The sequence below is a fragment of the Hippopotamus amphibius genome, chromosome 6, assembly GCF_030028045.1.
Source record: "Hippopotamus amphibius kiboko isolate mHipAmp2 chromosome 6, mHipAmp2.hap2, whole genome shotgun sequence".
NCBI classification, from domain to species: Eukaryota; Metazoa; Chordata; class Mammalia; order Artiodactyla; family Hippopotamidae; genus Hippopotamus; species Hippopotamus amphibius.
In genome coordinates, this window is record NC_080191.1 from 30,453,939 (window position 1) to 30,480,260 (window position 26,322).

Consider the following 26,322-nt stretch of genomic DNA (forward strand, 5'->3'; position numbering starts at 1 on the left):
TTAATCAGACTTTGAAGATTAAATCAGCTTCCCGTGATTGTCAGCAGGAAGCTTTGACAGATGTTCAGTGTCTCAATAATAATTTTTCTAGAATTAGACAATAAACTTTTTCTAACTTGAAAATATTATGATCTATTCTGAGAGAGTTAGCAGTTTCTTTTGCCTCTAATTGTGTTACCTGGTATAAGAAAAATATTATCTATCAAACATCAGTTTCTTTTTTGCATCATAATCTTCTTGAAAGAATTTTAAGTAAAAAGTAGGGATCTGTATCCAGGCATCTTTGGTACTTATCATCAAGGCAAATAACTGAATTGAGAACTGGATAGATAAATAGATGTATGGGTGGGTAGGAAGCTAGATATACAGATAGATATATGGGTAGATGGATGTCCTAGGTACCTCTGTTTCTTAGGTAACAGCAACTTTATCACAGGTTGTTCTTTTGCCTGGAATCTGATATATTTCTTTAGATACCATTGTAAGATGCATCCAAATTTAAAACGTTAATATGTGAGAAATTATGTGACTTAGAATAGAGGACGTATAGTACCTGAATTAATTTTATAAGACTTGTAGACTAAAGAATTAGGAATCAGTGATGGCATATTTCTTATTTATATTTTCCTTTTAGATTGTCCAGTTTATTGTTACATTGGTTCAGAATAACCAACTTGTGAGTTTAAAACGTAAAAGGTAAGGTTTTCTAATAATACATTTTGACCTATCTGTAGACAACCAAACATGTTAGAGTTTAATTATGAATGGCCTACACTTGCTGAGTTTATGCCTGTTGTCCCATATGAACATTCCTCCCTTGTTAAATTATATTTTTAACATTTTAAGAGTGGTGTTGTTTCCTACTATTGTCATCTTGCTGTTTTTGAGAGATTAGGATAGCCTAAATGGTCATTTTACACATATACAGGTAATAAAGAATTCATTTTTCATTCTTATTAGCAAATTATTGTAGGATTAGAAGGCCTCAGTGAGAGAAACTCTTTAAAAAAGGATACATGCTGAGAAAAAAACAAAAAAAATTTTTATTTGATATCTCTTGTGTTTAATCCACTCACAAAGGTCTTTAAAAAGCCGTGTATTGACCATGGGTTGTAATACCCATAAATGTCAGTAACTACCTTTGTCACAATTATAACATAAGAAAAATAGTGGGCAAAAGAATAGGTTGAAGGAGAAAGAAATTATCTTGTAAGGCTAAGGATTTTAGGAGAATTTGGTTATACTTACAGCTTATGCTGTGGAATTAGCTCTACTTCCACTAATTCTTTGTGATACTACCTATTTTTTACTCTGTAAGTGCCATAAAGAGTTACATAGTTCAGTCAGCAATGAAATGTATTTGGGGAGAGCAATTTATTGTGTTTATTATAACAAAGATAATACAGAAGAATGGAAAAATAAAAGTCCTAGACACACTCATCCCCCAGTTTCTATTCCTAAGATGTTATCATTTTTAAGAGTTTCTTGTGTATCCTTACTGAAACTTTTTATACATTGTTAAAGTGAGTGTGTATATATATGGGTAAATTATTGGAAGCAATTTAAACTCCTTGTATGTTTGTTTCACTGAACTTCATCTTTATCTTCTGATTTTCAGGCCTCTACTTCTAAACACTAATGGAGCCCAAAAGAAGAATTTGTTTCAGCACATAGTAAAAGAACCAGCTGATAATCACCATCATAAAGTAATTTTTAAAATTCTGTTTTATATTTATTATCTCAAGCTAAATTTTATTATATCAGTATTTTGTGCATTTAAAAAAGTTTACTGAATAACTGTTCATCTTCTAGCTTTTAAGAATCATGACCGGGCTTCCTAGGTGGCGCAGTGGTTAAGAATCCGCCTGCCACTGCAGAGGTCACGGGTTCGATCCTAGCTCCAGGAAGATCCCACATGCCACGGAGCAACTAAGCCCGTGTGCCAAAAAATAAAAAAAAATTAAAAAAAAAAAAAAAAAAAAGAATCATGACTTTTTTTATTATGTGCTTTAGATTATTTTAAGAAATAAACTATTACATCTCTCTCCAGTCTCCCCTCTCACCCAGAGATAAATCACTGTCTTGAATTAGTATTTATCATTCCCATGGCTGTTTCATGTGTGAATCCATGAATAATATTTGGTATTATTTTGCATATCTCTAAACTTTATATAAATGATATTATTTTGTATATATTTTGCAGTGTGGCCTTTTTCACTTGGCCTTGCTTTTGAGATTTTTAAACCTGGAGATTTAGTTCATCTTAATTACTGTGAAATTAATTGAATATTTTGATAATGTAATTATGCACTTGTCCATTGGTTATTTCGTTTCCAACTTTTATTATAAATATGCACAGATGTAGACTCTTTTACTGTAATAATTTTGAAAAATATTTTTGTTTACCTTTTTTTCACAAGTCATCTAGATAAATTGTCAAATTTATACCCCCTGGCAATTAGTTGAGTCTAGACTTCTTTTAATATCTGATTATCATTGTTACTTTCAAATCTTAGAATTCTAAATACTGCTTTAGATTTATTATTAAAGTATTGAGATTTTTGTTCTGAGGCAAGTCGGAGTTAACCTAACTTCTGGTTCTTCTTCCCATCGTTTAAATAAGCATACCTAACTGCTTTTAGAATCGAAGACTCATATAAATGGGTGGAGATTTCTTAATTTAACTTGATTTACATCTTTTGCCTCTAAATTATCTAGTGTTGAAACTGATAAAATTTGCATTATAATAACAACTTTAGTTTGCTTTGGAGAATTGAATGCTTTTTTATTAGTGTACCCATGGCCTGAATATATCTGTAGCTGAATTAAAAAAAAAATCATTGCTAAAGAGCCAGACTGACATTTAGCTGTGAAATAGTTGATGTGTTTTTTCCCCCTATTAAGGAAACCATTTAATGAGTAAGAATAAAACATGTGTCATGGGACTTCCTAGGTGGCGCAGTGGTTGGGAGTCCGCCTGCCAGTGCAGGGGACACGGGTTCGATCCGTGCTCCAGGAAGATCCCACATGCCTCAGAGCAGTGGCCCATGTGCCACTGTTGTTGAGCCCACGTTGCCGCAGCTGCTGGGGCCCACGTGCCTAGAGCCTGTGCTTCCCAACGAGAGAAGCCACTGCAGTGGGGAGCCTGCGCACCACAATGAAGAGTAGCCCCCGCTAGCCACAACTAGACAAAGCCCGTGCACAGCAACAAAGACCCAACACAGCAATAAATGAATAAATAAATTAAATAAATTTATTTTTAAAAAAAGGAAAAAAACGTGTCAAACAGAGTAGCTTGAGATGAAATAATCCTCATCAGCTTGGTGGCCATCAGGTTACGCTTGAGATTTCTGATGAAGTCCTAAGACTTTTTTACTCTTTGGGTGTAAAAAATACTTTAAAATTTGAAAATCTTTTTGGAGAAACATTCTGAGGCATGTCATCTTTAAGGTTCCTTACAATAAAAGAAGTAGGTAAGTAACATGCAGATAATACATCTCATACCTCTATGAATTGGTACTTCTAATACCAATTTTGTGTATAAGTCCCATAGGGGCAGAGGACATATTTGTTTTGCTTACCATTTTATCTCAGTGCCCAATTAACATTTTTTAAGTGGTATGTTGTTTGGTAGTCAAAATTATTTCAGTTTTTTGATATATTTTCTACCTGATTTTTTAGGTTCCACACAGTAGGACTGAAGGTTTAAAGCCAAGGGAGCGGATTTCAGATGATATCATTATTTATGACGTTACTGATGATAATGCAGATGAAGAAAATATCCCAGTTATTCCAGAAACTAATGAGGATGTTATATCTGATCCCTCCAAGTAAGGAGATTGTAAAATAAATTAATGAAAATATTACTTTTCTTATCTGAGATCTAAATTTAAAACTACTTTATTTTTTGATAAACTAACACTTAACTCATATTTTAATTATTGAACTGAAAAATTAAGCCAACTTTTTCAACCAAATACCCCGCTCCCTCTAGTGAAAAGACTCCCAGCAAAATGTAATGAGGATTAATTCTTATTTTTTAAGTTTGGAGTTAAAGACCTTTAATTGATACTTTGTGGTTTTATATTGTATGAAGTATTAGTATTTTGTATTAAATAACACACCCATGAAAATTAAGCCTTTTTAACAGGTGGTTTGGGGAGAGTTTCCATGGAGAATGACTGAATAGGGTGTATTTATTGAATTAGTCTGAAAATGTAATGGGTTATTTCTCATATTGCTGATCTAGCTGTAGTCAGTACCCTGATATTGTCATTGTTGAAGATGACAATGAAGATGAATATGCACCTGTCATTCAGAGTGGAGATCAGAGTGAACCAGCCAGAGAATCCCTAAGTTCAGGCAGTGATGGCACCAGCCCTCTCATGTCTAGTGCTGTCCAGCTAAATGGCTCATCTAGTCTGACCACAGAAGATCCTGTGACCATGATGGATTCCATTTTAAATGATAACATCAATCTTTTGGGAAAGTGAGTGCTCATCTAGAGGTTGTCTGTTTATTTGCTTTCTCTGTTTACTTCACATGTTCTTTTTCTCTTTGAATGATTTTCCTTTCAGGTTATGAACCCATGTAGTCAGCCTTTCTGTTTTGGTCAGTCCTGAGCTCTGCAAATGGTATTTTGAGAAAGATTTAATTATCCCAAAAGAAGTCTTGGGATTTTGTCAATTCCTCAGATTTCTTTAATGAAATACTTGTTTTTAAATGTCTTAAAAGTGTGTGTGATTGTGTGTATTTGTATTTTTATCAGGAATATCAAATAATACAGTCTCTATTAAAGAACTTATTTTATAGCATAAGAAAACTAGAAGTTAGAAGCAGTAACTAGTAGAAAGAGGTTAAACATTTTATAATTTATATTATAGAGGAGAAAGATCAATCAGACTGTTATTGCAGAACCTTTTTTCTTTGACTACTGAAGTTTTATATAAAGGCTATGGGTTCTCAATTAGCCAGGTTTTTTGGAATCCTAAATACGGAATAGGATCTCTTAAGGTTAAGAATTGGTAAGGATTCAGAAGTTGCTAGGAATATTTTGCTAGACTGCAGTGTGATTTTAAACATAAAAGCAAGGAAACCTAATTTTTGATTTTTTTACAATCTTTTTTCCTTAGGGTTGAACTGTTGGATTATCTTGACAGTATTGATTGCAGTTTGGAGGACTTCCAAGCCATGCTGTCAGGAAGACAGTTTAGCATAGACCCAGATCTCCTGGTTGATGTAGGTACTTTGAATATTCTTTGTTTTACTGGCAGTTTGTGTATTTATGTGTATTATTTATAAATCAGTGCATCATATTCTTGAATTCTACACTGTTTTTGCATTTTATTTTTTTTAATGAATAGTTTTGTTTATTAGAATGAACAGATGGGTTCAGGACAGTGAAGGAGGGAGATCACTATTCATCTTGAGTAGAAGTTCAGTTAATCCCTGTGTAACAACATATCAACTCTGTTCAACAGTACTATTAAATCCAGGTCTTGTCCAGACTTGTTGCTGTGTTATGTTTTGCTCTAGAATAAATTGTCATTGAATAGAAATCAGTGGAAATAGTATAAATAATTAGCCAGGAAAACAGTATGGAGACACTTCTTAAAACTTTGGGAATCAATGTTTTTCAGTCAAATGTATTATATGTTATTATATTTGCTGTATTTAAATTTTTTTTATGTTTTGAGTCCCAAGATTCACCTATTCCAGTCCTCACTACTACCTATATGAACTCGATTCCAGTGTTGTCTGCATTTTGAATCCTTGTTACCATTTCTGGCACTAAACACCTTCCTTGCTCTCTTTTCTCTTGCTCCTACCACTCCTGTCTCCCTTACCTAAAGCTTCCTGTGTGGCCTTGTCTCGTCCAGATGAGTCTTGTCTTTCCTCTATTTCCATTTCCTGTTGTGAACATTTTCTGTTGTGTTCCTTTTCTTGAAAAGTTTTGTTCTTATTACATTTTTCTTCTTAAAGTATAGCTTCTCTTACATTGGAAGATTCTGCAGTTTGTCAGTGTCACATGACTTACATTTCCTAAATCATCAGTGCCTCACAGAATGAATTTCACCTTCTTTGAAGATTTCCTTTCCGTGTTAAACACTCTTAAGTGAATTCAGCATCCATGTTAATGACCTACTTCAACTTAACAGTAACTTGACAGCCCTTCTTGATTCTATCAGTCTTTATTCCCAGTCTGAATCCAAAGACTTTTTAGAATATTTATCCGTAAGCTCACTAAGAAGGAAATAAAATCCTATAATTCTGACTCTACAAATCCTCACAGTCTTCAACTGGGTCATTTTAATTTAACTTTGGAATAGTTATCACGTTCTTTTGCCCTCATAACCTTATCCAGCCAACTCTTCTCTATTCACAGAGCATAATTGACCATGCCCTGGTCCTCTCATCAGCTGTGGAATCTCACATGCTTTCTTCTTAGAGGAAGTAACTTACTTCCTCTTTAAAACCAGTTTGTACACCTGCCCTCTGCCTCTCTGTTTTTCTGTCTTTGATCTTTTCCAACTGCCTTCAATAGGTATAGATCATCTCTATCTTATAAAGCATTTTGATGTGTTGCTCTGCTCATTTACCATTCTGCTTCTCTAATCCTTCTGCTATAAAACTGTAGAAATAAGTGGCTGTATTTGTTACTTCTTAACTCTATATATCTTTTGAAACCCTGGATTGTCTCGCTTATTTACTCAAAGCCTGTGCTGTCTTGGTTTATCCATTGTAAGTAGGCTCCAACTTTTTTTTTTTCTTCTCCAAATTAGGCCACTGGGCTAGTGGAAGAAGGTTTGTTTTGAGTGAGACAGATTTGCGTTCCATTTTTGGCTCATGTTACTTACTAGCTAAGTTATTAATCTTGGGAAAGTTAACCTCCCTTGCTCAGTTTCCCCATCTGTTAAATATGCCTGACATGAAGGGCTTTTGTAAGGATTATAAGTAATTAACACTTATTATTTAACATTATTAATTTTCTACTACAGAACTTTTTCTGTTGATTTTAAAGGCACTGGACCTCTTTGTTCTCTTCCTATCTCCCTAACTGTTCCACTTCTTCCAAGAGCTTCTCTTTTTCATGCTGTCTTCTACTTGTGGATATTCCCCAAGGTACCCAGTCTTTTATCCTATTTTTTCCTACCTCTTTTCTTTTTTCTATCCTGCCTCTCTGGAGGGATTTTTGGCTTGTAGAATTGCTCTCAAATGTTTATCTCCAGCTCTTAATATTTTTTGAAGTAACCTTTGCTTGAATTCTAATTCCATGCCTTTGGGATCATCAGTTAGATCTTGCCTTAAATTATTTGTGTTTAACACCAAACTTTTGTTTATTCTCTAAACTAGCTACCTTTTTAACTTTATTTCCTGTAGTGGGATCAGACTTCTCTTTTCCCACACAGGGTAGTAATCACAGTTATCTTGGTTTCTTTATCTCCTCATTCACCAAGCCTATGTATTTTCCAAAATAGCATTCACATAAACCATCCCTACTTTCTATTGGGTTGGCCAAAAAGTTCCTTTGGTTTTTAAGTAAAAACAAAAGACACATTTTTCATTTTCACTAACAACTTTATTAACGTATTCACCGTTTTGTCCCACTACCTTCTGCCATTTTTCAGGCACCTTCAAAATTCCATCTTCCCAGAATTTACCTTTTTGAGCAAAGAACTGTTCCAGGTGCCTTTTTTACCATCTTCCAGGGAATTGAAATTTTTTCCATTAAGAGAATTCTGTAAAGATTGAAATAAATGGAAATCCGAAGGTGCGATGTTTGGTGAATATGGTGGGTGAATCAGAACTTCCCAGCCAGGCTGTAATAGTTTTTGCCTGATCATCAAAGAAACATGCCGTCTTAAGTTATCCTGTTGGAAGATTATGCGTTTTCTATTGACTAATTCGGCACCCTTTTTGTCGAGTGCTGCTTTCAGTTGGTCTAATTGGGAGCAGTACTTGTTGGAATTAATCATTTGGTTTTCCGGAAGAAGCTCATAATAGAGGACTCCCTTCCAGACCCACCATATACACAACATCACCTTCTTTGGATGAAGACCAGCCTTTTGTGTGGTTGGTGGTGGTTCATTTTGCTTGCCCCATGATCTCTTCCATTCCACATTGTACAGTATTTGCTTCTCATTGCCCATCACAATTTGTTTTAAAAATGGAATGTTTTCATTACGTTTAAGTAGAGAAGTGCATGCAGAAATATGGTTGAGAAGGTTGTTTTTTGCTTCTGTGGAACCCAAACATCAAAGCGATTCACATAAACAGGCTGGTGCAAATGATTTTCAGCACTTGATTTGGATATTTTGAGTATGTCGGTTATCTCCCATATGGTATAACATTGATCTCAATTAATGTCTCGATTTGATTGCTATCAGCTTCAACTCGTCTACCCAACTGGGGAGCATCATCCAGTGAGAAATCTCTGGCAGGAAACTGCAAACCATTTTTGACACATTCAGTCAGTCACAGCACTTTCTGCAGACACTGCACAAATCTTTTTGTACATTTCAGTTACATTTTTACCTTGAAATAATAAAGCATAATATGTCAACATGTTGCTTTTTTCTTCTGTCTTCAATATTAAAATGGCTAGATAAAAATTCACCAATTTTAATAAGTATTCTTTTTTAATGCATGCTGATATCACAGCTGTCACAATACAATCTAACAAAACTGTTTCAAATGAAGTTAAAGATAACTAAGCACTATTATAGCCATCTTACGGAAAACACCAAACGAACTTTTTGGCCAACCCAGTATTTGCCTCTCTCATCTAAAACCTTCATTGTTTCATCCTTGAATTATGCGATATTGTCATAAATAAAAAATCTACCCATAGGTTGCCTTGTTCTCTGAGATGGGAAAGATGATAAGGACATGTGTGAGTAATAACTATGCTGAGAAGTTCATTGGTTCTTGCTGCAGAGTTCAGTACTGAGTGACCCAGTGTGGAATCAGTAGGAGAGACTTGACCTTAGAATTCAACCAACTGTGTCAGCTCCTCGTATATGGTCTATTTTTTCCTACTTCAGACTGTGCGTCTGCTAGGAATACATGAAGGTATCCCTGAGTCAGTGGGTAGGGGGATTGGGACAAAGGAGTGAGGAGTTTATACTGCTGGTCCTCTTCAGATGCCACTCTTCAGTAGGGACAAAATCTGGTTAGGCCTCTGAGGCAAGTACAAGCTGAACTGTTAGAGATTGGCAGTGATATATGGTTACATACTACTTTTAAGAAACCAAGTCTCTTCCTCTTCATGGATCAGTAGGTGGTATGAAAGGAGGAAAAGTTAATGAAAGGAAGAACTGGGGATATTTTCAGGGCTACAGTGAATGTGGAACTTTAAGGAGAGGAATCAGTGTCTAGAGAGGGTGGAGAAGCCTCTCTGAATTTCATTGTATCCTGCAAACCATTTGGTGTGCTCATTCTCTTAAAATGCTTTGGTCAATATATTTCATTACTCAGGCCATTCCCAAGTTTCTTATTGCTGACAGAATGTCCTGTCCATTCATTGCCCTTGCCTTACCTTTTAAACTTTATGTATACAACTTAACTATTCAACTCAGAACTCTGCGTCTGCATTATTTGAACTGATCATCTAATTTGTATAATTTACCTCACTACCATTTCTTCTTCTCTGTGGTTGCTAATGCTATAGCATTGTACTCCTTCATCCTCTCCTTTCTGAGTCCTAACCGTTTTCCAGGAACTGATACATGTCACATAGTTTTATCAAGACTTTTTGTTTCATCCTGTGTGTGTGTGTGTATGTTTTCCTTTCTCTTTCTCTTAGCTCCTTAGTGCTTTTGAGCCCCGCTACCCATTATTATAATACTAGATTTTATGTGATCATATGTTGCTATTTGATGTTGTTCTTATCTTTTAGAATGTAAGCTCCTAGAGAGCAGGAATAGTGTCTTCATCTTGTATTCTTCATGATGTCAATTATTTCTTAGATGCTCAATAAATCCCTGTGGAATGGATGACTTTAAAGCCTATGACATAAACAGAAGTTATGTTTATAAAGTGGCTGGTCTAAGGAGTGCAGTAAGCAGTGGTCTTTGCATTTATGGCTTCCCTTGCTAGGTGAGGTGAAAAAAACCAACATGGAGTTAAGCCATTTGGTCAGAGGGCTCCACTTCAGGTGTAATTTAGGAACCACTGTCATATAGCAGATTGTATAAAAATTTATCACATAATTAGCAGGTAGTCAGTGAAGGCTCTTGTCAGGGCAAGGGACTCAGCCCTGGGTGCCATTCAAGGCCCAAGAATTTTAGGGAGAAAAAAATAAATGAAGGAGAGGGGAGGTGGGGAAAACCACCATGTGCCTCAAGTGATTTACCCTACTACTTTATAGAATAGAAATTCTTAAAACATCTAATGCATGGGCTAGCTTGCTCTGCTTTGTTTTTTTCTGCTTTCCTGCTTTTTTCTTCCAAACTTGTTTTACTTTATGGCAACTTCCTAGTGCAGGAGCTACATCTCTTCACCCAACATGGCTGTATAAAAATTTTGAACACAGTTAATTTTTTAAAAATATTTTTTAAACTTATCTTTCTTGTTTGGTCTTTCAGCTTTTCACTAGTTCTGTGCAGATGAATCCCACAGATTACATCAATAATACAAAAGTAAGTTTTAATTCATGTTGCTCAGGACCCATAGCTATAAGAATTTGAAAAAAGTCCTAGTAAGTAGAGAGCAATATCACTCCCAGTTACAAAAAGCATTTTATATTCTTACTTAATACATGTGATCCAGATAATAAAATTCTAGAGTGTGAAATCAGCCTGCAATGTGCTGGGAGTAAACTGACTAGATTTGTCATATTCAGGTATATCACTGAAAAAATTATTAAAATATGATTTCTTCATGTTTTATGTCTTCATTTCACATTCTTATTCCATCTATAAATAACTTCTCAGCATTTTTTTTTTGAAAATTTTAAGGGTACCCATATTTTAAAATAAGTTCCTTCATTTTATTAGCATGCAATAAAAGCACGAGGATTTATACTATTTGTAGGTAGGGCTAGTTGAAACAGTTAAGTATGGATTTTGAACTTTTTTAAGTAATGGTTTTATTTTCTTAAATGTATAGTAATTACAGTTGGGATCAGCAGGTGTTAACAAATTCTTTAGAACTGGTTTTTAATGAGTAATAAAAAACAATATGAAATTGTTAGAGCAGACATTTAGAAATCATTGTTACTTTGTATACTTTGTATAGCTTATTGTCTTGAATAGGTGTATATTTCATTTATCTTGTGTTTATACCAAATTGTTCCATAATCCCTGTTTTTCTTTGAATAAAAAGGTAAATCAGGTCCCCTGAAATCTGCACAAATTCCAGATTAGTGGAATCAAAATTTAATTTTTATTCTTGTTCTTTATAGTAAAAAAAGAACACATATCAAATAAATACAAGGTATTAGAGTGAGGAGGTAGAATTCTTCTGACTATTGTCTTGTGTGAGAGTAGCCTGACCACATTTTCTACATTTTTAAAGTTATAGCCTGGGTAACTTAAAGTTGAAGGAATTTGTGAATTTTTGAACTAGGAAGTTAATTACACATTAAATATTTGGATGATTTACATCAGGGGTTGGCATACTTTTTCTGTGAAGACTAAATATTTTTGGTTTTGCAGGAAGCCAGGTGTTGTGTATCACAACTATTCAACTCTGCAATTGTAGTCCAAAAGCAGCCATAGACAATACAGAAAAGAATGTGTGGCTGTGCTTCTGTAAAACATTACTTTCAGAAATAGTCAGGATGCTGAATTTGGCATGTGGACTATAGTTTGGCTAAGTTTATATTATAAGAATCTATGGGTCATGGCAGTACTGTGTTTCAATAAATTTGATATTATTGAATGTTAGACTTTAAGTTGAATGAACCTATATCAATGCGTTCATTTAGTGAATGTGCTGTACTGTTTGTTTGTTGTTAGACATTAAGTCATTCTTGGATCACCTGCATTTCCGAAAAGCTTTTAGAAATAGTGGTTAAACAGCAAGTTTGCATATCGCTCTGTAGTACTATAGGAAAATTAAAATTGAGAGTGACTGTTTATCATAGTTTTAGAATCTAGGTTGTTTTTAAATAATTGGCACATCAGCTGTCATTCCCTTGCTCATGACAGATGTTAAATGATATGTATTACAGCACTCTTTACTAGTGAATCAGGATGCCTTATACTCCTCAGTGTAGCAGTCTAAGTGGTCACTACTACTAAGCAAATATTTACATGGCAGGTGAAACACATTTGTCATCCTGGTTTTCAATTGCTTTAGAATAACAGTGGCATCCTTGGAAAAATACCTATTTTAGGAAGTAGAAAAATAAATAAGGTATTATTGCATTAATGTTTGTTTATTGTGAATGCTAAATGAGAAATATTTTAATGTAGAGTTTTGGGAGAGTTTGAGTAGTGTTTATTATGTCTTGGAGTCATTATTATCTCTGAATCCTGGAAACTTGTACTGCTTAATTTTATGATGAATATCAGGGAAATTATAGCAGTTAGTATGTTTGTCACATCATATATAATTTACAAGCATGCAGATATCTGGGACTTACAGCTATTCAGGAAAAATTGTGACGCTCAGCACTTCAGTTTGAACATCATTGAAAAGAGCACTGAAGAACTTAACATTAAAGATTTAATCCCCTTACAGTCAGATGTAAGGAGAGAAGACAGTGATTGAAAGGAGCAATTTAAAAGACAGAAAAGAACGGAAAGAGCCAAAAAAAGGAAATGAAGAAACACCACCTCAACTTTGAGGCTTCCAAATACAGGGATAAATAGTTTGAAGGATGTCATCGTATCATCCTGAGCTACTGTAAATATGTTCACTTATGCTAAATATTCTGTTCGTGAGTGAAAAGAAATGTATCATACATTTTAAATCGAAACTGTTTAAAATGAACTTAATTGTTGTAAAGAATTATCTCTTCATTAGCAGTTTGAAACTCGCCATCTTTGATTCATTACCATCTTCTACTCTTGACAAATTCTGTCTATTCTACTGTTGAAATGCCCCCTTCTTTTTGCACTTACTGTTATCCTAGTTCAGGTTCTTTGTTTCATCCACTTGATGACAGCAGTAGTCTTAGCCAGTGTCATTACCTCTACTCAGATCTCTTTCTCTCCCTAATTCATCTTTTCTGATGCTCCCCTTTCTGATGTATTTCAGAGAACATACCAGTATTCATATGCTGTACCAGTTTTTAATTTCTTACCATTTTTTGGGAACTTATAAAATATGAGACAAGTGTTTTTATATCATTTTTTCTCTTTTAGTCTGAGAGTAAAGGATTAGAAACCAAGAGCAATGTAGTTCAGCCAGTTTCAGAAGAGGGAAGAAAATCTAAACCCAAAACAGGTACGTGTTAAGTGTAGTATTAGTTTTTTTTAATTAAGATTTCTGTGTACAAACTGTGAGCCAAAGGTTTTTCCATGCTTAATTAACAATTGAACACAGATTTGTATTAGTCTCAGTTCTATGTATAATGTATCAAGGTTCTAGCATATAAAGGAAAATTGAGTTGGTATGTTAATAGTTCTGAAAGTTTGTCATTTTCTTCCTCTCTATTTAACTTTAGGAGAACTGAAGGAACCCTCAGTTCTTAATTGTTGAATAAAAGACTGCATTTTCTGACTTGCAAATTTTGAAAACTTACACAAAGTATCATATTTCTTGTTTGGCTGTATAAGGGTAATGATTATACATATGCACATCTGCTTCTATTTTTTCCACCTTCAGCTTGAACTCTAAGCTGGTGATAAAACATCATTTTTCTTATCTTTGTTATAGATAAGCAGCTTATCCAGTACACTGCCTTTCCACTTCTTGCATTCCTCGATGGGAACCCTGCTTCTACTGTTGAACAGGGGAGTACAGCATCATCAGATGTTATGTCCTCTATAGATAAACCCATAGAAGTGGATGAGCTTCTGGACAGCAGCTTGGACCCAGAACCAACCCAAAGTAAGCTTGTTCGCCTGGAGCCATTGACTGAAGCTGAAGCTAGTGAAGCCACACTGTTTTATTTATGTGAACTTGCTCCTGCACCTCTGGATAGTGATATGCCACTTTTAGATAGCTAAATCCCCAAGAAGTGGACTCCACGTGTATATATTCATCAAAATGATGAACTATTTATTTTAAAGTATCATTTGGTACTTTTTTTCTTGTAAATTGCTTTGTTTTGTTTAATCAGATACTGTGGAATCAAAAGCACCTTTTGCTTTTCTCACTAACCACACACTCTTGGAAACCTTTCAGATGTTACTCAGCTACGTAGGTACATAAGATTTGATGTGTTAAATCACATTGGCATATCTTTAAGTTGGATTCAAATGGCCATTTTTCTCCAATTAAGTAAATTGGATTTCTTTTTTACGTATATGTTCATTAACCCCAGTTAAACTTTGTTTGTTTTACTTGTTTGATGCTGTCTTGTTTGCATTGAGTGTAAGTCACTATAACTAATGGTAGAACTCCTAAAGCTTTCTCTGTTCCAGTTGCTTTTATTAAGTATTTTTCACTTGGCTTCTTTATAAAACTGGGAACATAAAGTGCCTGTATCTTGTAAAACTTCATTTGTCTCTCGGTTCAGAGAAGCTCATTCATGTTCAACAGGAAAGGCAACATATACTTGGAGTGTTTGCTGTCTGATACAGTTGCAGCTCCATACACATAGAAGGGGATGGGATGGTGTCAACCCATCCACCTCACTGGACTAGTTTTAAGTAAAAGTTTTCTGGTTTGTTTGTGTTTTTTTGAAGCATACTATTTAGTAAAATAAATATAATGAATATTGCATACTAGTGTCTGTTATGTGTCTTCTTTGGAGGTGACATCCATGTGACAATTTTTCCTCTTCATAGGAGGTAGACAGACTTAAACTGTAAACTTTGTTGTCCATTATTCTTAATATGAGTCATACCAAGATCTTTGTGCCTTATTTCAGAAGATAGACTGTGTAATCCAGCAAGGAAGAAATAGAATGCCTCCAAAATTACTGTGTTTTAAAGTTCTTTGTTTAAAAATTATACTAGCTTGCTTTCTATGTTTCTAATAAAGAACTGAAAAAAGTACGCTACCAGTTGTCCCAAATTGGGTAAGAACATTATCACTGGATACCAAGGGCTATAATTTTTGCCCTGAGAGAAGATAAAAGAAACAGTTAAGTCACTTCTTCCCTTTGGAACACTTGCTCAGAAGGATTAGAGAGACTTAATGCAAGGCCAGGGCATTACCACTTCAAGAATTCTGCTTTGAAGCAGAGGACTGAAAGCAGTGAGCTAGTATCTGAATATTTTATAGGGCTGTTTGATGAGGAATGACAAAGATGGCCTTCCTATTGGCAATAGTCTCTCAGTGTTTTGGAACTTCTCTTACTATGATGTAAAAATTCAAAGCATAGCACGGAGGGATAAGAAACTCTTCCTTAGCAGATCCTAATATACTTGGCTCTGACAATGAGATTTTGGTGAACTAATTTAAGAACCAAGAACAGTTTTCTCCATAAGCTTTAGCAGTCACTTTCCTGGAGATTGTTAAGGTGTGAAGAGTTTGGAGACTGAAAGGAGAGAACTTCAGAGGCTTTTTCTTTTTCCCTTTCCTTTCTCAATGTGGGATATGATTAAGTTTATTCTCCTTTGGGGATAGTTCTGGAAGTACTTTAAAAATAATTTTGAAAACTTTATATACCTCCTAGTACTTTTTAAGGTGACATATTTTTTCATCTTAAGTATTCGGGAGGAATTTAGGATATTGTTAATACTGCCATTTTAAAAAAGTCGTTACATGCTTTTAAGTATAGCTAAAAGAATCTAAATACCATAGTGATTTGATGTCCCAATCAATGTCCATCATCCATTCCACTTCCTACAAAGAATGTTATCATACTTTTGTTATGCATGAGTCATACATTGAACATAGCTTGGTGCACTTCTCTGCAACTGAATTTTAAATTGCTCCCTGTAAGCTTAAGATTCTATGCATTAGAGTTTGTCTCCAATTATAAATACACAGTTGATCAAAACAGTATAAACGTATGTGGCAGAGACAGTTAACTGATTGCTGACCCATTTCCTATCTTTGTAAACAGGGTAGCTATGTAATTGAAACCTAATAAATCAGGAAAAGTGATGTTCAGTACTTGCAGGTCTGGTCTGTGAAAATCTCCCACATGCAACCCTCCTCACCTTTTACCCATCTACTAGCTTGATGCAGAGGAGTATGTGGCTTCCGAGTATACACAAGAAAGAAGAAACTTGGCTTCCTAAATCACCGCTTAGAGGAGAGCCACCCATCAATCCTGGATATTCATTTAGACTTCAGGTGAGGGGAACAAACCTTTATTATGTTCTGCCTTTGAGTTGGGGGGTTGATCTGTTAGATATTTAAGTGTTCACTAATAGAATATAGTTCAAATTTTGATGAACTGTTATTAAACATAAAAAGTAAAATTTTATCAGAAATACATCTTTTTTGTGGGGTGAATGGAACTCAGGGATTTTTTTTTCCACAAATGTTTTATTATCTGTGGGTAAGTTTATATCAATATAATAGCATTAATTTTGTTTTTATGATGTCCTAAGAAAGTTTCTTTCTAAACTCTTTATTGGAATATAATTGATTTACACTTTTGTACCAGCTTTTGAGGTGCACCAAAGCGAATCAGCTGTATTTATACATATATTCCCATAGTGCCTCCCTCCCAGGACTCCCTCCCACCCTCCCTGTCCTGGCCATCTAAGGCATCACCCATCACGGAGTTGATCTCCCTTTATTATACAGTAACGTCCCACTAGCTATCTGTTTTAAAGTTGGTAGTGTATGTATGTCTATGCTATGCTCTCACTTCGTCCCAGTTTCCCCTTCGCCCCCCTCCCCCAACCCCATGTCCTCAGTCCATTCTCTGCATCTGCATCCTTATTCTTGCCCTATCTCTGGGATCATCAGTGCCATTTTTTTTTTTTTTTTTTTTTTAGATTCCGTATATATGAGTTAGCATCCAGTATTTGTTTTTCTCTTTATGGCTTTCTTCACTCTGTATGACAGTCTCTAGGTCTATCCACCTCATTACATTTAGCTCCATTTCATTCCTTTTTATGTCTAAGTAATATTCCATTGTATATATGTGCCACATCTTATTTATCCATTCATCTGTTAATGGGCATTTAGGTTGCTTCCATGTCCTGGCTATTGTAAAGAGTGCTGCAATGAACATTATGGTACATGTTTCTTTTTGGATTATGGTTTTCTCTGGGTATATGCCCAGCAGTGGGATTACTGGATCATATGGTAGTTCCAATTTTAGTTTTTGAAGGAACCTCCAAACTGTTTTCCATAGTGGCTGTACCAACTTACATTCCCTCCAACAATGCAGGAGGGTGGTTCCCTTTTCTCTGCACCCTCTCCAGCATTTATTGTTTCCAGATTTTGTGATGATGGCCATTCTGATCCGTGTGAGGTGATACCTCATTGTGGCTTTGACTTCATTTCTCTAATGATTAGTGATGTTGAGCATCTTTTCATGTGTTTGTTAGCCATCTGCATATCTTCTTTGGAGAAATGTCTATTTAGGTCTCTGCCCATTTGTGGATTGGGCTATTTGTTTTTTGGGTATTAAACTACATGAGCTGCTTGTATATTTTGGAGATTAATCCTTTGTCCGTTGCTTCGTTGGCAAATATTTTCTCCCATTCTGAGGGTTGTCTTCTTGTCTTGTTTATGGTTTCTTTTGCTGTGCAAAAGCTTTTGTTTCATTAGGTCCCATTTGTTTATTCTTGATTTTATTTCCATTATTCTAGGAGGTGGGTCAAAAGAATCTTGCTTTCATGTATGTCATAGAGTGTTCTGCCTATATTTGCCTCTAGGAGTTTTATAGTGTCTTCAATTTAGGTCTTTAATCCATTTTGAGTTTATTTTTGTGTATGGTGTCAGGAAGTGTTCTAATTTCATTCTTTTACATGGTGCTGTCCAATTTTGCCAGCACCACTTATTGAAGAGGCTGTCTTTTTTCCATTGTATGTTCTTTCTTCCTTTGTCAAAGATAAGGTGCCCATATGTGCTTGTGTTTACCTCTGGTTTCTCTGTTCTGTTCCATTGATCTTCCTTTCTATTTTTGTGCCAGTACCATACTGTCTTGATGACTGTGGCCTTGTAGTATAGTTTGAAGTCAGGAAGCCTAATTCCACCAACATCATCTTTCCTTCTCAAGATTACTTTGGCTATTCGGGGTCTTTTGCATTTGCATACAAATCGTAAGATTTCTTGCTCTAGTTCTGTGAAAAATGCCCTTGGTAATTTGATAGGGATTGTGTTGAATCGGTAAATCGCTTTGGGTAGGATAGTCATTTTCACGATGTTGATTCTTCCAATCCAGGAACATGGTATGTCTCTCCACCTGTTTGTGTCGTCTTTGATTTCTTTCATCAGTGTCTTACGGTTTTCTGCATGCAGGTCTTTTGCCTCCTTAGGCAGATTTATTCCTAGGTGTTTTATTCTTTTCTTTGTAATGGTAAATGGGAGAGTTTCCTTAATTTCTCGTTCTGCTTTTTCGTTGTTAGTGTATAGGAATGCAAGAGATTTCTGCCCATTAATTTTGTATCCTGCTACTTTACTAAACTCATCAATTAGTGCTAGCAGTTTTCTGGTAGAGTCTTTAGGGTTTTCTATGTGTAATATCATGTCATCTGCAAAGAGTGACAGTTTTACTTCTTCTTTTCCAATTTGGATTCCTTTTATTTCATTTTCTTCTCTGATTGCTGTGGCTAAAACTTCCAAAACTATGTTGAATAATAATGGTGAGAGTGGGCACCCTTGTCCTGTTCCTGTTCTTAGAGGGAATTCTTTCAGTTTTTCACCATTTAGAGTGATGTTGGCTTTTGCTTTCTCATATATGGCTTTTATTATGTTGAGGTAATTTTTTTCTGTGCCCATTTTCTGCAGAATTTTTATCATAAAAGGATGTTGGATTTTGTCAAAAGCCTTTTCTGCGTCTGAGATTATCATATGGTTTTTAATCCTTCAGTTTGTTGATATGATGTATCACATTGATTTGCATATATTGAAGAATCCTTGCATCCCAGGGATAAACCCAACTTGATCATGGTGTATGATCTTTTTAATGTGCTGTTGGATTCTGTTAGCTAGTATTTTGTTGAGGATTTTTGCATCTATATTCATCAGTGATATTGGCCTGTAATTTTCTTTTTTTGTGACATCTTTGCCTGGTTTTGGTATCAGGGTGATGGTGGCCTCGTAGAATGAGTTTGGGAGTGTTCCTCCTTCCGCTATATTTTGGAAGAGTTTGAGAAGGATAGGTGTTAGCTCTTCCTGAAAGGTTTGATCGAATTTGCCTGTGAAGCCATCTGGCCCTGGGCTTGTTTGTTGGGAGATTTTTAACCACAGTTTCAATTTCATTACTTGTGATTGGTCTGTTCATGGTTTCTATTTCTTCCTGGTTCAGTCTTGGAAGATTGTATTTTTCTAAGGATTTATCCATTTCTTCCAGATTATCCAAATTATTGGCATATATTTGCTTGTAGTAGTCTCTCATGATCTTTTGTATTTCTGCGGTGTCAGTTGTTACTTCTTTTTCATTTCTAATTCTGTTGATTTTTGTCTTCTCCCTTTTTTTCCTGCTGATTCTGGCTAATGGTTTATCAATTTTGTTTACCTTCTCAAAGAACCAGCTTTTAGTTCATTGATCTTTGCTGTTGTTTCCTTCCTTTCTTTTTCATTTATTTCTGGTGTGATCTTTGTTTCCTTCCTTCTGCTCACTTTGGGGTTTTTTTGTTCTTCTTTCTCTAATTGTTTTAGGTGTAAGGTTAGGTTGTTTATTCGAGATATTTCTTGTTTCTTGAGGTAGGAATGTATTGCTATAAACTTCCTTCTTAGAACTGCTTTATCTGTGTCCCATAGGTTTTGGGTTGTTATGTTTTCATTGTCATTTGTTTCTACATATTTTTTGATTTCCTCTTTGATTTCTTTAGTGATTTCTTGGTTGTTTAATAGCGTATTGTTTAGTCTCCATGTGGTTGTATTTTTTAGTTTTTTTCAGGTAATTGATATCTAGGCTCATGGCATTGTGATCAGAGAAGATGCTTGATATAATTTCAATTTTCTTGAATTTGCTGAGGTTTGATTTGTGACCCAAGATGTGATCTATCCTGGAAAATGTTCCATGTGCACTTGAGAAGGAAGTGTAGTCTGTCGTTTTTGGATGCAATGTCCTATAAATATCAATTAAGTCGAGGTGGTCTCATGCATCATTTACAGCTTGTGTGTCCTTATTTACTTTCTGTTTGGATGATCTGTCCATTGATGTAAGTGGGGGTGTTAAAAGTCTCCTACTGTTATTGTGCTACTGTCGATTTTCCCTTTCATGGCTGTTAGCATTTGCCTTATGTATTGAGGTGCTCGTATGTTGGGTGCATAGATATTTACCATTGTGATATGTTCTTCTTGGATGGATTCCTTGATCATTATGTAGTGTCCTTCCTTGTCTCTTGTAATAGTCTTTACTTTGAAGTCTAATTTGTCTCATATGAGTATTGCTACTCCAGCTTTCTTTTGACTTCCATTTGCATGGAATATCTTTTTCCATCCCCTTACTTTCAGTCTATATGTGTCCCTTGGTCTGAAGTGGGTTTCTTGTAGGCAGCATTTGAAAGGGTCTTGCTTTTGTATCCATTCAGCCAGTCTGTGTCTTTTGGTTGGAGCATTTAATCCATTTATCTTTAAGGTGATTATTGACATGTGTGTTCCTATTACCATTTTTTAATTGTTCTGGGTTTGTTTTTTGTAGGTCTTTTCTTTCTCTTGTGTTTCCTACTTAGAAAAGTTCCTTAAGCAATTGTTGTAAGTCTGGTTTGGTGGTGCTGAATTCTCTTAACTTTTGCTTGTCTGGAAAGCTTTTGATTTCTCCATCGAATCTGAATGAGATTCTTGCTGAGTAGAGTATTCTTGGCTGTAGGTTTCTCTCTTTCAGGACTTTCAGTATATCCTGCCATTCCCTTCTGGCCTGCAGAGTTTCTGTAGAAAGGTCAGCTGTTATCCTTATGGGTTTTCCCTTATGTGTGATTTGTTGCTTTTCTCTTGCTGCTTTTAATATTTTTTCTTTGTGTTTAATTGTCATTAGTTTGATTAATATGTGCCTTGGTGTATTTCTCCTTGGGTTTATTCTATATGGGACCCTCTGCACTTCTTGGACTCGATTAATTATTTCCTTTCCCATGTTGGGGAAGTTTTCCAGTATAACCTCTTCAAATGTTTTCTCAGACCGTTTTTTTCTTCTTCTTCTGGGATGCCTGTGATTCGAATGTTGGTGTGCTTAATGTTGTCACCAAGGTCTCTGAGACTGTCTTCTAATCTTTTTATTCTTTTTTCTTTTTCCTGCTCTGTGGCAGTTATTTCCCCCATTCTATCTTCCAAGTCACTTATTTGTTCTTCTGCCTCAGTTATTCTGCTGTTTATACCATCTAGAGTATTTTTAATTTCGGTTATTTTGTTGTCCATTACTGTTTGTTTGCTCTTTAGTTTTTCTGAGTCGTTATTAACTGTTTCTTGTATTTTCTCTATTTTGTTTTGAGATTCTGGATCATTTTTACTATCATTACTCTGAATTCTTTTTCAGGCAATTTTCCTATTTCCTCTTTATTCACTTGTTCTTGTGGGTTTTTTCCCTGCTCTTTTGCCTGCAAGATGTTTCTTTGTTTTCTCATTTTGTCTAATTTATAGGATTTGCTGTCCCCTTTCCCTATGCTGCCTAGTAGTAATTCCTCTTGTTTCTGCCCTCTGCCCCCTGTGCTGGGCTTTGTCTAGTGTCTTGAGTATGCTTCCTGGGGTGGGGGGTGGGGGGGGCGGGGTCTGGTGTCTGCTTCCTGATGTGTGGTTCTGTGTCTCTTCTCTCTGATGAGCAGGGCCATATCAGGTGGTGTGTTTTAGCGTATCTGTGAGGTTAATATAGCTTTAGGTAGTCTGTGTGTTGATGGGTGGGTTTGTGTTCCTGTCTTGTTTGTAGTTTGGTGTAAGGTGTCCAGCACTGGCAGTTGCAGACAGCTGGTGAAGCTGGGTCTTAGACTCTGATACAGGGCTCTGTGAGAGTTCTCTGCAGTTAATCTTCCCTGTGTCTGAGGACTCCCTAGTAGTCTAGCATCTTGGATTTAGTGCTCCCTGCCCAGAGCCTCCTACGTGAATTCTGATGGAGTAGTCCAGACTTCAGAGGTTGCTTTTCCCAGCAATAAAGGGGTTTGAAGAAGACTGTCAAAGCCCCAGACTAATGGCAGTGTTGAGTCAAACAAATACTAAATCAAGAAAACACATACACGTATGACACACAAATACTGAGTCCAATAGAACATAAGGCACTAGAAAGACCTGACAGAAGAACCGCAGTATGCAATCAGACAATCAATGAGAAAACCAACAGAAATTCAAAACCAAGAAAAACAAAAACAAAAACAAAAAAACACCACACACACACACAGACACAAATCCAGGGAGGTTTTGAAAGCTAGGATCAAATATAAAGAGCAAGAGTACCACCAGACAGACCGAAGATTCTAAGAATGAAATCAGACAATTATAGTTAGAACTAAGATAAAGACAAACCCTAATAATAAAAACCAAAGCATTGTGTCATCTGGAGAATAAAGCAAGGAAACAGAGCAGACTGATAATATTGCTTATAAGCATATTAAGATAAACTAAAAAAGCATAGAAGATAGGGCAGCAGAAGAGTGTAGTGTGACTGGAAATATGAAAAGAAGAAAAAAATAGAAATGTATAAAAGAAGGAAAGAAGGTAGGAGAGAGCACTACAAAAAACTTAAGAGATAGAAATATGTAAAAAGTCTAAATATAAAAGTAGAAGAGAAAATAGAATAAAATAATAAAAAAAAATACATTATAATACATGTAGATCCCTTAGGACTAAGATCCTAATTAATTAAAAAAAAAAAAAAAAAAAGCTAGAACTGACCCCATAATGGACCAGATCAGTAGAAGTAATAATATTTCTGTTTCATGGGGTCTCAGCTGTAAGTGTCCTTCTACTCGCCTTGAGCTTTTTTGTGTTACTTTGCGACCAGCAGAGCTTCCTTTATTCTTCGTCTGTAAGTGCCGGTGTGTGGGGGGAGAGAGGGTACAGTAGTGGCACCTTCCCTTAGGAGTGAGTGAGCAGTGGCACCCTGCCTGGGTTGCAGCAGCTCGGGTGGTGCCTGTTGCAGAGGGACACCGGCAGCTCAGGCCAAGAGAGTGACTCCAACTGCAGCTCCTCCTCCCTGCTGTGACTCCGCCGGGGTGCTCTGACTGGGTCATGGTGGCTCAGTCGGCAGTGGTGGTGCCTGATGCAGAGGCATGCCGGTGGCTCAGGTGTAAACAGAATGTTTCCAGGGCTGGGCCACTCTGTGGACTTCTGGCTCTTGGCTGCAGGCACTCTAGGCCAGCCCCACCCCGGGGGCCTTTGTTATCCCTGAGTGCATTATCCAGGGCCAGAGGGGTCCTTCCTTTGTCCGTCTCAGGCGCCTAGAGAGAGGCTACACCCGTGGCTCCTCCCCCAACTGTGAGTCAGCAGTGTTGAGATGCCGCCATGGCCACCCAGCTTTCCTCAGTAGGCATTCTCTGCTGCAGATTTCTTCCCTCCCATCCTCTCAGTCCATCTTCCCACTGCCAACAATGTTTCTCACCCTGAACCAATTCTCTGGTTCCCACATTCCAGCTCCCAGACCCCTTGTTCAGCTGTGAACTGAAGTCTCAGTCCAGACACACTGAGCTGTGGTGCAGAACCTCCATGTGTTTCTTGCTCTTTCCTGTCTGCCGCAGCTCAGCCGCTTCACCCTCTTTGAACAGTCCCAAATGCCTCCCTTCTGACCCAGGGAAATTACCCATTGGAGAAGGGGTTTCCCCATCAGATAAGGGACATTTCCCCAAATCTGGCAATCTCCCCTCTTTTTCAGATCCCCTCACACCAGGGTGTGGGACCCATCCCTTTCCTTTCTTCTCCTCCTCTTTCCTTTTTTTTTTTTTCCCCTCTGTCCTTCCCAGTTATGTTGGGATCTTTGCAATCCTTTCTGGTGTCCAAGGTCATCTGCTGGTGTTCAGCTGGTTCTCTGTGGGAATTATTGCGTCTTTTGATGTATTCTTGATGCATCGGTGAAGAGGGATGCATTCCACGTCCTTCTACTTCGCTTCCATCTTTCTTCCTTCTGAGCAATTCCTCTCTGGGCACACATCACAGCATGATAGATCCCAAGTCCCAAGATGCAAGAGAACCAAGCACAAATCCAAAGAGTGGAGGCGGGTTATGCTTCTATGCCAGCCATTTGACTTTTAAAAAAAAAAAAAAAAAAAAAAATCATTTCTCAGACAGCTCCGCAAACAGAACCCAGCCAGGAGAGAGCCTAAGAAACTTTTATAATACAAAAAAGATAATAGGAATCTTGTTACAGCAGTGTGAATTATTTGAAGTCCTACAGAATTCACTATATATTAAGTATTTTTTAAACATCATTAGCTGGTAATTTAATTAGATCCTGATTCAACTTCATTGAAAGAAAAATAGAAATCACCTTAATTTGCAAAGGATTTTTTAAACCAGTGTCATTCTCTTACCAGTACTGACAATTGTCTCTACTTGGGTGTTTAGCAATTTTATCCAAAGTGCCTTGGTATTAAGATTCAGAGTGAATTAAGAGGTATTATATATCCTTTTTTTTGTCAAATGTGATAAGGGTAATTGTTAAGAGGGATGATGCCTTCTCCTGAGGCATATTTTCAGGCACATCAACTTTAGGGAAACATATGCATGGAAATTGAAGATCTGGGAACTGATTCCTTTAAAAATAACCTAACTTATGTTTACTGCAGAAAGTCTTTGTGTACTATGTGGAAAACAAATAGCATAGTATGAATAATTTAGAGGGTACCCCTCATCTTCATGCCACCTCCAAGTTTCTTTTGCCTCAGGGGGATACATGTAGGCCCGTAGGAGAGTTGTGACTCAAAGCTAAATGTTCTTTTAGGGTGTGTCACTGTGTTTCATAGGGATGGTATACTTGGGAGTTTAGAGGCTGAAGTATGAGGACAAAAGGTCCACAGACTCAGAAAATGGCCAGCTGACACATGATGAATGTATATAAAATGCTACATTTGAGAATTAGACCCTAAGTGAAATATCAAGCATACATGAAATATTTTGACAATCAGGTGTGTATTAGGCTATAAAACAAGTCACATTTCAAGGAATTGATTTCGAACAGACTAACTGCAGTATACATAAGCTAGACCTTGGCAATTTTGAGTACTGTCTTTTTTTGCAGTGTTCCCTCAATTTGAGGTTACCTGATGTTTCTTCCCATAATTAGGCCGGGATTATGGGTTTTGGGGAAGATCTTAGAAGTGAAGTGCCATTTTTCAACACATGAAATGTAAATATTATCAATCTAATTTTTCAATGTTGATATTAACCTTGACTTAGTAGATTGGGCCCAAAGCTTCTGTAATACCTCCCATGCAGTCTCAAAACCAACCCAAGCAGCTAGATTTTGAACTTGTCAGCCTGTGTAATTGGTGAGCCGAATCCACATAAATGTGTGTATATACATACATACGTATATATACATGCACACACATACAAACATATCCTATTGGTTCTGTCTCTCTCACACAGGACAGTACTAAAAAGGGTGTAACACTGGCCAAATAGTGACAAATTGTCTATTTAGGTGTGCCCTTTTGATTGGGTTGGTTTTTTTGATATTAAGCTGTATAAGCTGTTTGTATATTTTGGAAATCAACCCCTCATCAGCATCATTTGCAAATATTTTCTCCCATTCTGTAGTTTTTTTGTTTATGGTTTCCTTTGCTGTGCAAGAGCTTAACTTTAATTAGGTACATTTGTTTACTTTCGTTATTTCCATTACTCTAGCAGACAGATCCAAAAAAATAGCACTGTGATTTATGTCAGTGTTTTGCCTGTTTTCCTCTAGGAGTTTTATAGTATCTGCTCTTATATTTAGGTCTTTAATCCATTTTGTTTTTGTATATGATGTTAAACAGTGTTCTAATTTCATTCTTTTACATGTAGCTGTCCAGTTTTCCCAGCACCACTTAACTGAAGAGACTGCCTTTTCTCCACTGTATATTCTTTATTGCCTCCTTTGTTGTAGACTGTCCTTATGTGTGTTTATTTCTAGGCTTTCTATCCTATTCCCTTGCTCTATGTGTCTGTTTTTGTCCTAGTACCATACTTCTTTGATTATTGTAGCTTTGTAGTATAGTCTGGAATCAG

General features: G+C 36.3%; 1 protein-coding gene across 4 annotated transcripts in view; it reads left to right on the forward strand.

Annotated features, from left to right (window-relative positions):
- The window catches only part of HSF2 (heat shock transcription factor 2), a 101,942-nt gene that overhangs the window by 23,378 nt on the left and 52,242 nt on the right, over positions 1-26,322 (forward strand). The window contains exons 6-14 of one of the 4 annotated variants that reach the window (XR_009054381.1): positions 635-696; positions 1,619-1,706; positions 3,682-3,830; positions 4,250-4,489; positions 5,133-5,238; positions 10,587-10,640; positions 13,314-13,395; positions 13,828-14,001; positions 16,245-16,362. Coding sequence is in view for 3 of the 4 variants with exons in the window: in XM_057739852.1 (XP_057595835.1) it covers positions 635-696; positions 1,619-1,706; positions 3,682-3,830; positions 4,250-4,489; positions 5,133-5,238; positions 10,587-10,640; positions 13,314-13,395; positions 13,828-14,120 (1,074 nt within the window). In the remaining variant the exon portion in view is untranslated. Of the gene's footprint in view, positions 1-634; positions 697-1,618; positions 1,707-3,681; positions 3,831-4,249; positions 4,490-5,132; positions 5,239-10,586; positions 10,641-13,313; positions 13,396-13,827; positions 14,838-16,244; positions 16,426-26,322 lie in introns of those variants that run through there. The other 3 variants (XM_057739854.1, XM_057739852.1, XM_057739853.1) reach the window with 3 other exon arrangements.